The 11,257-nt window shown below is 56.9% G+C and overlaps 1 protein-coding gene across 1 annotated transcript in view; it reads right to left on the bottom strand.

Moving 5' to 3' along the window:
- Positions 1-11,257, bottom strand: part of LOC105471007 (NF-kappa-B essential modulator-like) — a 27,152-nt gene that overhangs the window by 7,823 nt on the left and 8,072 nt on the right. The window contains exons 2-5 of the mRNA XM_071088703.1: positions 9,289-9,490; positions 5,138-5,349; positions 2,851-2,969; positions 961-1,113 (exon numbers count right to left, since the gene is read on the bottom strand). Of these exons, the coding sequence (XP_070944804.1) occupies positions 961-1,113; positions 2,851-2,969; positions 5,138-5,349; positions 9,289-9,490 (686 nt within the window). The remainder of the gene's footprint in view (positions 1-960; positions 1,114-2,850; positions 2,970-5,137; positions 5,350-9,288; positions 9,491-11,257) is intronic.

Genomic DNA, 11,257 nt, shown 5'->3' with positions numbered 1-11,257 from the left:
AGTTAATGTCGTTTTCCTAAAAGCTAGTATTTTAAAATGTTTATAATAAAATCGCGGCCAGATGCGGTGGCTCACACCCGTAATCCCAACGTTTTGAGAAGCCAAGGCGGGAGGATCGCTTGAGCTCAGGAGTTCAAGACCAGCCTGGGCAACATGGGAAAACATTACCTCTACCAAAAATACAAAAATTAGCCAGGTGTGCTGGCCTGTGCCTATAGTCCCGGCTAGTTGGGAGGATCGCTTGAGCCCAAGAGGCAGAAGGTACAGTAAGCTGAGATAATGTGACTGCACTCCAGCCTGAACGATAGAGCAAGACCCTGTCTTGAAAATAACAATAGTAATAGTAATAATAATAATTAATAGTAATAATACAATGGAACTACCCTGCACTCTTCAAAACTGTGAACTTCACAAACAGCTCAGAAAGGCAGGGGAACTGTTCTAAAGGAGACTCAAAAGGCACGCCAAGGACAGGAACCTGAGGTCCCAGATTGGATGCCGGTAGAAGGGAGGCTTGAGGTATTTTTGTTGTCTTTCTGTTGCCCAGGCTGGTCTTGAACTCCTGGGCTTAAGCCATCCACCCACCTTGGCCTCCCAAAGTGTTTGGGATTACAGGCGTGAGCCACGGCACCCAGCCTAGATGGGGTTTTAAAGGACAAGTCCCCTGATGACCTAGTGGCTAGGAAAAAAAACTACAAAAAAGGCCACGTGTGGACAGGCAGTGAGACGTGGTCTGGATAGCAGAGGGCATGATTGTGTCAAAGACAAACCGGGTGTCATCATAGTCGCCTCTACTGTTAGCAAGGCTAAGGGACAGAATGGGCCCGCAGCCACAGACAGAATCTGAAGGACTCCTCAGAAGGCAGAAAGAACCATGGACCCAACACTTCTCGGCCTTTTGGCTAAGATCAAGTGTAGAACCACAGACCCCGTGGTGCGGCCCCGCCCCGGCTGACTCACTTCTCCTCCGAGGCAGCCTGGCGCTCCATGCGGAGTGCGGCCTCCACGCTCTGGCCCTGCATGCGCAGCTGGTCCACCTGCACGCTGTGCTGCTGCTGCAGTGCCTCACGCTCACTCTCCAGCTGCCGCGCCTGCTCGCTGGCCGCCCGGGCCCTGGCACAGGGAAAGAGCAGACTCAGGGAGGACAAACGGGGAGAGGAGGGGCTATGCGCAGGGCATGGGCGGGGGGGTGGGGGTCGGCTCTGAACACTCTGTGACCGTGAGCTGAAGCCAGGCAGCAGGGTGGAGGCACCGTCACCAGACACAAGGACAACTGCAGGGGGCCAGGTGGGAGCAGCAGGTGAGGAGCTTTGCTTGAGACGTGTTTGCTTCAATGTAGGGGCCCAGCAGGTGACCAAGTACAGGGTCAAGATGCCAAGGAGACCTGGAAGCCAGGGGAAGGGGGTGGTCCGAGAAAAGGATGGGGTCACCTGCATCCCGCAGTGCTGGGGCCAGATGAGAGGAGCCCTTGGAACTGCCTGTGGAGTTCCAATGGGGGGTTGCTGGGGGCTCCAGCAAAAGAAGTCTCAGTGGAGGGGTCAGGAGAGACTGTTGTTCCAAAAGTGAGAGACTGCCCACCTGGGCGTGCAAGCACTGAGCTCAACGCCGACTAGGACTCGGCCCCATCCCTGGTGCTGCCCAGAGCTCTGCTGGAGTCCCAGACCACCTGCTCGGATGCTCAGTTCCCACACCTGCCCCCCTACAGCTCCCTTAACCTCCAGTTTCCAGGGTCTGGCCTCAGCCCACCACACAGCCTCACTGCAGGGATGATGGTGGGTGCTTCTGTGCAGGTCCTGGGTGCCCTCTGGCCACAGGCAGACACGGCCCTTCTCTAGTCACCCCAACTCTGCTTCTTGGCTCTCCCCTCCACGCCTGCCCGCATGCTGCCCCCACACCCTGCACGGGCTCCCTCTGCCCATCAGAGCCTGGGTCGAGCTCCCCTCCCCTCTGCCCTGCCGGCTGCCCCAAGTACACCCTGACCGCCTACTGTGCTGGGGTGGCCGGGGCCCCCCTGGCAGCTGATCCATCTGTCTGGAGGGCAGAAGCAGGGCCGAATGAGAACCACAGAAACCTCCCTGCCCTTTGACCCAATGGTCCCACTCACAAGAACCAAGACCCCTTTGCAAAAGAGAGTAACCAGCAGGCCTGAGGCCACTGGTTGGCAAGGTTGGCCCTTGGCTGGTAAAGTTCCCTTGACACAGTGACACTTTCCCTAGTGGTCAGGGCGGTCCCTGCACCTGCGCCATTTGTAGGAACAACGTGGTTGCCATGAGCACCCACTCTGTTGCTGGGAGTCGGAGATTTAGGTACCTGCCTGGCAGAGGGCGCTCACAGGACCTGTCCCCGGTAAACACCCAGGGCGCCAAGTGTCTAGTGGGCATCTCTGGGCAGGAACATGGCCCGTGTGGGAGGCGCGTCTCACTGTGCCGCTCGCAGGGCGGTGGGAGGCTGGGACAGGGCTTTTCCAACTCCCCCCGCGGCTCCTGCCCTGGCGGCTCCTGCCCTGTGCCCTTTTCCAAAACTGTCATCTACCTCAGCCACGCGGGCAACCGTGCACCGGTCCCAGAAGTCCTTCCAGAGAACTAGACACCGTGGGTGTGGGCTCAGGGCCCCCAAAATGCCTCCTAAGGAAATAATCCAAACTCCATCAAAGGGTCACAGAGTGCGGAGAGCTGGCTGGGACCCAGGTCCCGGATGCCTGGCCCAGACCTCTCCTGACACCTGCCCCAACGTGTTTACGCAGCCTGCCCCGGTCTAGCCTCATCAAGGAGCAGCCTGGAAGCCCCTAAACCCACCTCATGCTTTTGGAAACCCTGGAAGGGGTCTCCGGAGCTGGCTCCCACGACTCACCGACCCTCCAGAGTCTGGCATTCCTTAGTGGCAGCCTCCAGGCGACTCTGGCTCTCCTGCAGCTCCCCGAGCAAGGATGTCACCTGGGCTTTCACAGAGGCCTTGTCCTCAGCCATCTGCTGCAGGAGAAAAAGCCACTTCCTGTCAGCACTGCCTTCTCCCCAGCGGCCCACTCCTGCCATCCACAAGCCCCGGGGCAACCCGCAAGAGGCTGAGGCCTGCGCACCATGAGGCCTTTTTTCCTGCCCTCGGCACCCCCAAACCTGGGTGCCCTGGGGCCTCATGAGCCCAAGGGCCACCCAACCCTCCCCAGCTGCCCACCTTAACCCTCCGCCACAGGGTGAGACACACAGATGGGGCCAAAAGAGATCCCCAAAGAGACGAAGGAGCACAAAGCTGCCTTGAGGTTGTCAACGGCTTAGTCACTGCCCCGGCAAGCAGGCCTTGAGGGCTGAACCCGGTGGCCTTGCGGCTGCAGCCCCAGCAGGGGATCTCTCTCAGCCTCTCTGAGACTTGGGGCAAAAGGAGGTCAGGCACGAACAGGGCAAAGTAAACACAGGCCCCAGTCCACACCCGGGGCCGCTAGGATGGGAGAGTTTTTGCAAATCAAAGAGTGGACACTGAATTTTGTTAAACACTGGGAACTGCAGAACGTCTCGGCAGGCACGCTCCACTCAAACCCCTGCACGAAGACACCCGGCCACCACCTCACGGGGCCTCTGGGAGCCTAAGGCCGCGCCCCTGGGACGCCCCGGCCCCCTTTTGAGTGAGTTCCCGTCTGGAAACGCTCAGGGCTGTCCAAAGCATTTACTGTCTGTTCCGGCCAACACCTGACCTCCCCTTCTTACAGCATTTACTAGCAAGGGCTTAGCCTGTCCCTTTGAGACATCTGTGTAGCACCCACAACCCAGGGTCTTTCCCGAGGCAGCCACTCCTTGGAAATGGAAACCTCAGGAGGCACGGGGCCCGGTCTCCCAGTCTCCACGGGAGGGAAGAATCCCAACCTTGGTAAGCACCGGCAGCTCCCACACACGGCTGGCCTCGTGGCACGGACGCTGGCTGCCCCGTCATCTTTCACCTGAGCCTCCACTCGCCCCCTCCCGACTCCCTCATCCTCCCTTCGCAAGGCCATGCCGCCTCTGCTGGGGCGGGAACGGAGCTCAGCTCTCTCCCCCGTGAGCGGGGGAGATTTCTGAAGAAAATCTCTTTTCCCAGCTTCAACAAAGGCCCGCTTTTGTGTATCTTTGTGTATCTCCGGTGTTCTTGTCAAAAGAGGAGGACAGGCACAGAGGCCCGCGGGGACAAGGCCACGGGATGACGGAGGCGGAGGCTGGAGAGGCGCCGCCGGGGGCCCCCAGCGCCGGGGAGAGGCCTGGAAGGCCGCTCCCTCATGTCCCTGGCCGGGAGCCCACCCTGGGGACACCACCGCTAGCTCAGCCTCCAGGCCTCCGGAACCGGGAGGCCATATGTTTCTGGGGCTTCGGCCTCGCCGAAGTCTGTGGTGCTTGGTCACGGCAGCTGTAGAAAACTCATCCACTTCCCACACAGGAAATCAACACCTTAAGCCAGGCGCTCCAAGCCCTGAGTGGAGTGGCGTGCACAGCCCACCATCCACGCCTTTTCCCAGGGGAGCGGAACCTGGCTGTGGCAAGTGCCAGGTACCCGCCAGCAAGTTTCCTCTCCACCACTTCTCCCCACCTTGCCCCTCAAAGGCAGCACAGCCCCTTCCTGACTAACATCGCCAGGATCCTGCAATCAGCCAAGCCCACACACAAAGGCCCTGAAACCAGGGGGTCTGTGCTAACCACACGATTTATGGGGGAGCCCTGGGCCACACAGCTGGACCTCTGGTGGCTGTAGCCCGAGTGACCAGGGTTGGCCACACAGGCGCTCCACGCCTACACAGCCCACCCCCCATGGAAACCCTGGCCGCCACGGCTGGGGTGAGCTTCCCTAGTTATGACTCCGTGCATGCTGTCCCACACTGTTGCTGAGAGAAACAGGTGCTGTCGGCACAACACCTGTTGTGCCCTGGGCGAGGAGCCACTGAAGCTCACGCCTGGTCTGTCCTGGAGCCTGTCCTGTGCACCCTGAGCCTTCGCTCACCGTGACCTGTGTCCTTTCCTTGTAATAAACCGGAACTCAGAGTGTGACGGCTTTTCTGAGTTCTGAGCCCTCCCAGCACAGCACTGAGCCCCAGGGTGCTTTGGGAGACCCCGACCAAGAGTTCCCTCGTGGAACACTGGCGTCACCATGGGTTTTCAGAACCTGGCCCTGCCCCGGCTACCTGCTGGCATCTCTTCAGGTGCTCTACCTCCCGCAGAGCCTGCTCTTTCTGCCTCTTCAGGTCGAGCTTCTCCAGGCTGAGTCTCTCCACCAGTTTCCTGGCCTCTTGGAATTTGCACATGAGGAACTCCTTCTCCTCCCTCTGGCTGGCTTGGAAATGCAGAAGCTCCTCGCAGCGCTCTCGCAGCATCTGGTTGCTCTGCCGGATGGCATCTGGTGGCAGAGGGGATAGTGGAGGGGAGCTGGGCAGCCCGGCCTGCTGGGCCCTGCCTGGGCCCACATGGGCCTGAGGCTCAGGAAGTCAGAGGCCAGAAGTGGGGCCACCCATCCTGGTGCCCCTCCCCCCCATAATACCAATGCAGCTTCTCTCAGGGGTGGATGGCGTCTCAACACTCCCTTTTGTTTCTTTAAACACTTCCAAAATCCATTACACAAATGCCCCTCACTTTCTACAAGAAAACAATACCAAACACATCAGCTTCACTTAATAGCATGTGTCGGCCAGGCACAGTGGTTCATGCCTGTAATCCCAGCACTTTGGGAGGCTGAGGTGGGTGGATCACCTGAGGTCAGGAGCTACCTGAGACCAGCTTGACCAACATGGTGAAACCTCGTCTGTAATAAAAATACAAAATTTAGCTGGGCGTGGTGGCGCACACCTGTAATCCCAGCTACTTGGGAGGCTAAGGCAGGAGAATCACTTGAACCTGGGAGGTGGAGGTTGCAGTGAGCCGAGATCACACCATTGCACTCCAGCCTGGGGAACAGAGTGAAACTATCTCAATTAAAAAAAAAAAAAAGTGTCAAATGCCACTTTTTTGAATTTTTACTTTTGTAGAGGCAAGATCTTGCTATGTTGTCCAGGCTGGTCTCACATTCTTGGTCTCAAGTGATCCTCCCACCTCGGCCTCCCAACGTGCTGGGATTATAGGCATGAGCCACTGTGCCTGGCCTTATGCCACTTTCTTTGTAAGTGACTCGAATTCATTTGTATTCTGGTCAGTCTGAGGTGTGCCTGCCCTCAGATGCTCGGTAGTGGTCCTTCCTGGCCTACATCTCTGCTGTCTTCTGGATCAGGGGGTCCTAATACGCCTGCAGACTCCCAGGGTCAGCCTCCCAGGCAAACGTCACTGCAGCATTGATGGCTGCAGCCTGAGAGGCCCAGAAGTCTTGCACCAGGCAAGTTAGTGGTGTCTCTGAGACTCAAAGTCCTCATCTGCATAGTGAACAGAGACAACAACATTCATCGTACAAGACAAGGAGGGTTAAACGAGAAAGCAGAAAACAAACAGGAAAAACCGCTGGTCCTCCCCTCACCAGAGCATATGCCATTGCCAGGCAGTCAGCAGAGGCCACAGGAAGGAGAGCCCCACACCCAGGAGACACCCCAAGCAGTGAAGGAGCCATCTGAGGTGACAAAACTGATAAGTGATATGCCAAGGTTCTAGCAACTTTATAGCAACTACAGAGCTGGATAAAATGGGGAAGGCAGTAGCTACCCCGTGATCAAAACCCTCAACCAACTAACTGTTGCTTGCTGATGAGCACAACATCCAACCCCCATTAGAATCCCACTGGCTCTGCCCAAAGCTCAGCTCATCTGCAACTTGTCTTTTTTTTTGAGACAGAGTCTCACTCTGTCGCCCAGGCTGGAGTGCAGTGGTGCGATCTCGGCTGACTGCGACCTCCACCTCCCAGATTCAAGCAATTCTCCCTGCCTCAGCCTCCCAAGTAGCTGGGATTACAGGTGTCTGCCACCACATCCGGCTAATTTTTGTAGTAGAGATGGGGTTTCACCATGTTGGCCAAACTGGTCTCAAACTCCTGAGCTCAGGTGATACCCCCGCCTCGGCCTCCCAAAGTGCTGGGATTACAGGCATGAGCCACTGCACCTGGCTGGCAACTTGTCTTTTAAAAAATGTTTTGAACTGAGGTAAAATTCACATGACATCAAATTCACCTTTTTAACTAATTCAGCAGTTTTCAGCATGTCCATCAGGTTGCGCAACCATCCGCACTATCTAATTCCAGAACAGTTCCGGGACCCCATTAGCAGTCACTCCCCAGGCCCCTCCTCATCTGCATCTGCCTCTGCAGATTGGCCTCTTCTGGACATGTCTCATAAGTGGAGTCACACACTAGAGACATGCAATTTCTTCTGTGAATCTCCCCCTAAACATTCTAAATACAGCTTCCTCCATAAACATAAGCATGTACATCTTGCGGGACAGACATCTTTTGGGCCCTTGGGGGCTTGGCCCAGGGCCTGACACAAGTTTCACTTGCCACCCACAAAGCTCAGGTCAGGCAGAGCAAGGGGAGTCAATACAGCCTTGAGGCCTCCCTGTGCCCCTGAAGCCCGGGGGAAGCTGCTGCGCTGAACACACAGCCTGGAAGGGAAGCACGGCTGGCCTGCAACACTCACCCTCAAGTCCCCCTCAACAGAGCACTCTCCTGGGGATGAGCAGAGGCCCTCAGTCTAGCTGTCACCTCTCTGTGCACCAGTGCTCTGAAGATCTCAATACAGTGGGTCTCACCAGGGACAACTGTATCCGCCCAGGGGTCATTCTGCAATAAATATCTGGGGATATTGTTAGCTGACACAACAGGACAGGTGCTACTGGCATCTAGCAGGTACAGGCCAGGGACTCTGCTCCACAACCCACAATGCACAAGAGAATTCTCCAGCTCCAGGTGCCGATAGCACTGAGGTGGGGGACCCTGTCCTGGGGCAGGCAGGTTGTGTTGGGTCTCCGTGCTCCAGCAGGGCCTCTTCAATTCAGCTTCGCTGTCGAGCAGACCAAGCAGCCCCTTGACAGCAAGCTGACTGCACTGACCCCTTCCTCCATGGAAGGAAAGGTGATTTGCCGTGACAGGAAGAGGAGACACATCCAGGCATGGGTCTTGTCCCTTCCCACAGGGTGTTAGCCAGAGCCACTCTCTGAAGCCTACAGAGTATGTGACTTGTCAGCACAGAGCCCCACATAACATCTTGGACCACAGTCCAGCAAACAAGGCAGGGGAGTGGGCCCATGATAGCGGCCTCTACTAGTCACAGCACATGCCACCTCGCCCAGGAGCTGCCAGCCAGCCAGGACACGGAGAGCCAACTGAAGACACAACTGAGGTGCCAGCTCAGGGATGACTCCCGCAAGGAAGGGGTGTTGTCCTCCACGATGGGGTGGACACTTTGGCCTGAGTCCCCAGCAGGAACCAAAGGGTGAAGCAAAAGGGGCTACAGGCCGCACCACACACAATGAGCCACGTGGGGAGTCTGTGCCGCCCCTCCCTGCAGCTCTGGGACCGGCGGTTTAGAAGGCCGCCGCAGCAGAAAGGCAAGAGTGTATGGTGGGGAGCCACCTGGCACCCCTGGGCTAACCCAGGGCAATGCAGAGCAATGGTGGGGAGAGGAGGCGAGGGGGAAGAATGGCAGGGGCTGGGGGTGCCATCACGCCCGGGCGCGGGCAGGAGCGTGCAGCTGAGCCCTGAACCCACGACGACCTGGAGCTGAGCAGCACCGAGGGTGAGGGGCGCCCAGATGGCAGCCTAGGAGAGAACTCCCCAGTCCCAGCCGCTGAATGTGGGAAGTCAGCCTTCACCTCCGCTGAGGTGTGCGCAGGGACTGCCCCAGAGGAATGTTGCCTGTGGGGGCCGCACACCTTCCTTCCCAAGACAGACCACGCCCCTCTACCAGGGCATGCCCCGCCCATTTCCAGGACAGGCCCCACCCCCTCTCTGGGCAGACCACGCCTCTTCCCAGGGCCGACTCTGCCGTGTCCCAGGATGGACAGTACTTCACGAGTGCTCAGTGCAGGGACACAGAGGCCTGGACATGTTGGTCCAACCTGGAAGGTTCATTCCAGCTCCAGAGCTCCCTGTAAGGTCCAACAAGGCTGTCCTGGAGCCTACCCGGCAGCGTGCTTCTCCCTCTGCCCACCCCGGCTTCTTCCACTGTCCCTCCTTTCCCTTCCCAGTACTGGTCCTGAAAGCACTCTAAACTTCCTCCCTGCTAATCTGCATCTCAGAGTCTACTTCCTGAAACCAAGAGGGAAGGCAGCACATCCCCACCCCAGGCCCAGGAAACACAGAGGTGCAGGTGGGGAGAAGATGCCTTCCCCTCAGCAGGGTCGGATCCCCTGACTCTTTCCTCACCTCGGAGCTCTTGATTCTCCTCCAGGCAGCGCTGGAGAGTCTCAGGAGCGCCCTGCTCTGAAGGCAGGTGCAGCATGGCTGGCTTCCCCAGAGGAGACTCTTCACCCAGCACGTCCTGATCTGCTGCCGGGCCACCACTGGGCTGCACCATCTCACACAGTTGGCTCTTCCAGAGGTGCCTGCTCATCCAACAGGGCAGGGGCTGAAAGAGAAAGGCAGCAGGGGAGTCACAGGAGACCCACATCCTTACCCACCAGAACGAGCCTATGAGTTCTGGGGCTACATTTTAAACAGAATGCTGATAATTCGCCTAGTGTATCAGGATGCTAAAGTGGGTTTTCAGTCTAAGGGGCAGCAGATACTCCCATTCCAAAGGGAGGTGCTGTACCACCCATGTGGGACTTGGAAAGGCCTATCTCCAGGCTGGAAACAGATGAATTTCACCAGAGGTGGGAGAGTCACAAGAGGACTGTTTGTGGAGGGAGATGTCAGTATGCTGGGAATCCTGACTCCCTACACACCTCCAAGCAGAAGTGGAGGGTATCGGCCCCTCATCCAGTGTAGTAGGCTGAATGGCAGCCCCGCGAAAAGACATGCCCATGTTCCAACCCCTGGAACATATAAATGTGATTTAGGAAAAGGGTCTTTGAAGATGTAGGATCTCATGATGAGATCATTCTGGGTGACGTGGTTGGGCCCTAAATCCAACAACCAGTGTCTTTATGAGAGACAGAAGAGAGAAGCCAGGGGGAGATGCAAGGGGAGGAGGCCATGTCGGGACTGCCTCGGAGACTGGAGTGAAGCAGCCACAAGCCCAGGAATAAATGGGGCCATCAGAAGCTTGGGAGAGTCAAGGGAGGATCGCCCTCTTAGAGCCTTTGAGGGTGTGGGCTTGCTAACCCTTTGGTTTTGGACTTCTAGTCTCCAGAACTGTGAGATTAAAATGTCTGGCAGGGCGCGGTGGCTCATGCCTGTAATCCCAGCACTTTGGGAGGCCGAGGCAGGCCGATCGCAAGGTCAGGAGATAGACACCATCCTGGCTAACATGGTGAAACCCTGCCTCTACTAAAAAAAAAAAAAAAAAAAAAAAATTGCCGGGCACGGTGGCTCACGCCTGTAATCCTAGCACTTTGGGAGGCCGAGGCAGGCAGATCATGAGGTCAGGAGATCGAGATCATCCTGGCTAACACGGTGAAACCCTGTCTCTACTAAAAATATAAAAAATTAGCCAGGCGTGGAGGCGGGCGCCTGTAGCCCCAGCTACTCGGGAGGCTAAGGCAGGAGAATGGCGTGAACCCGGGAGGCGGAGCTGGCAGTGAGCCGAGATTGTGCCACTGCACTCCAGCCTAGGCGACAAAGCAAGACTCCGTCTCAAAAAAAAAAAAAAAAAAAAAAAATTAGCAGGGTGTGGTGACATGACACGCGCCTGTAGTCCCAGCTACTCGGGAGGCCAAAGCAGGAGAATTGCTTGAACCCAGGAGGTGGAGGTTGCAGTGAGCTGAGATTGCGCCACTGCACTCCACCCTTGGCTTCCAGAACAGCCCCTTCTCCTGGTTTCCTCCCTATCTTGCTGGCTACTCCTGCCCAGGCACTCTCACTGGGTTCCCACCCTTCATGTTGGGGTGCCCCAGGGCTCTGTCCTAGGACGTCTTCTCCTCTGTAACTACATTCGCTCCCGCAGGAATTCTATCCAGTCTCATGCCTTGAACTCCAATCTTGATGCTTAATTAGACCTCTTTTCTAAACTCCACATTCATTTATCAATCTCAACATTTCTCCTTGGTTATCTAGTAGTCCTCTCAAAACGAACCTCTCTAAGACCCCCGACAGTCCCCAAAACTCAGATCTACCCAAGGCCGCCTCTGTTATCAGCTGATGGCAAATCCATCCTCCAGCTGTCAAGTCTTTTTTGATTCTCTCTCTCTCTCTCTCTCTCTCTCCTCTCTCTCTCTCTCTGTCACACACACAC

This window comes from Macaca nemestrina, chromosome X (assembly GCF_043159975.1).
Source record: "Macaca nemestrina isolate mMacNem1 chromosome X, mMacNem.hap1, whole genome shotgun sequence".
Taxonomy (NCBI): Eukaryota; Metazoa; Chordata; class Mammalia; order Primates; family Cercopithecidae; genus Macaca; species Macaca nemestrina.
The sequence above is the reverse complement of the archived record's forward strand: the minus strand, read 5'-3'. Positions and strand labels throughout refer to the sequence as shown.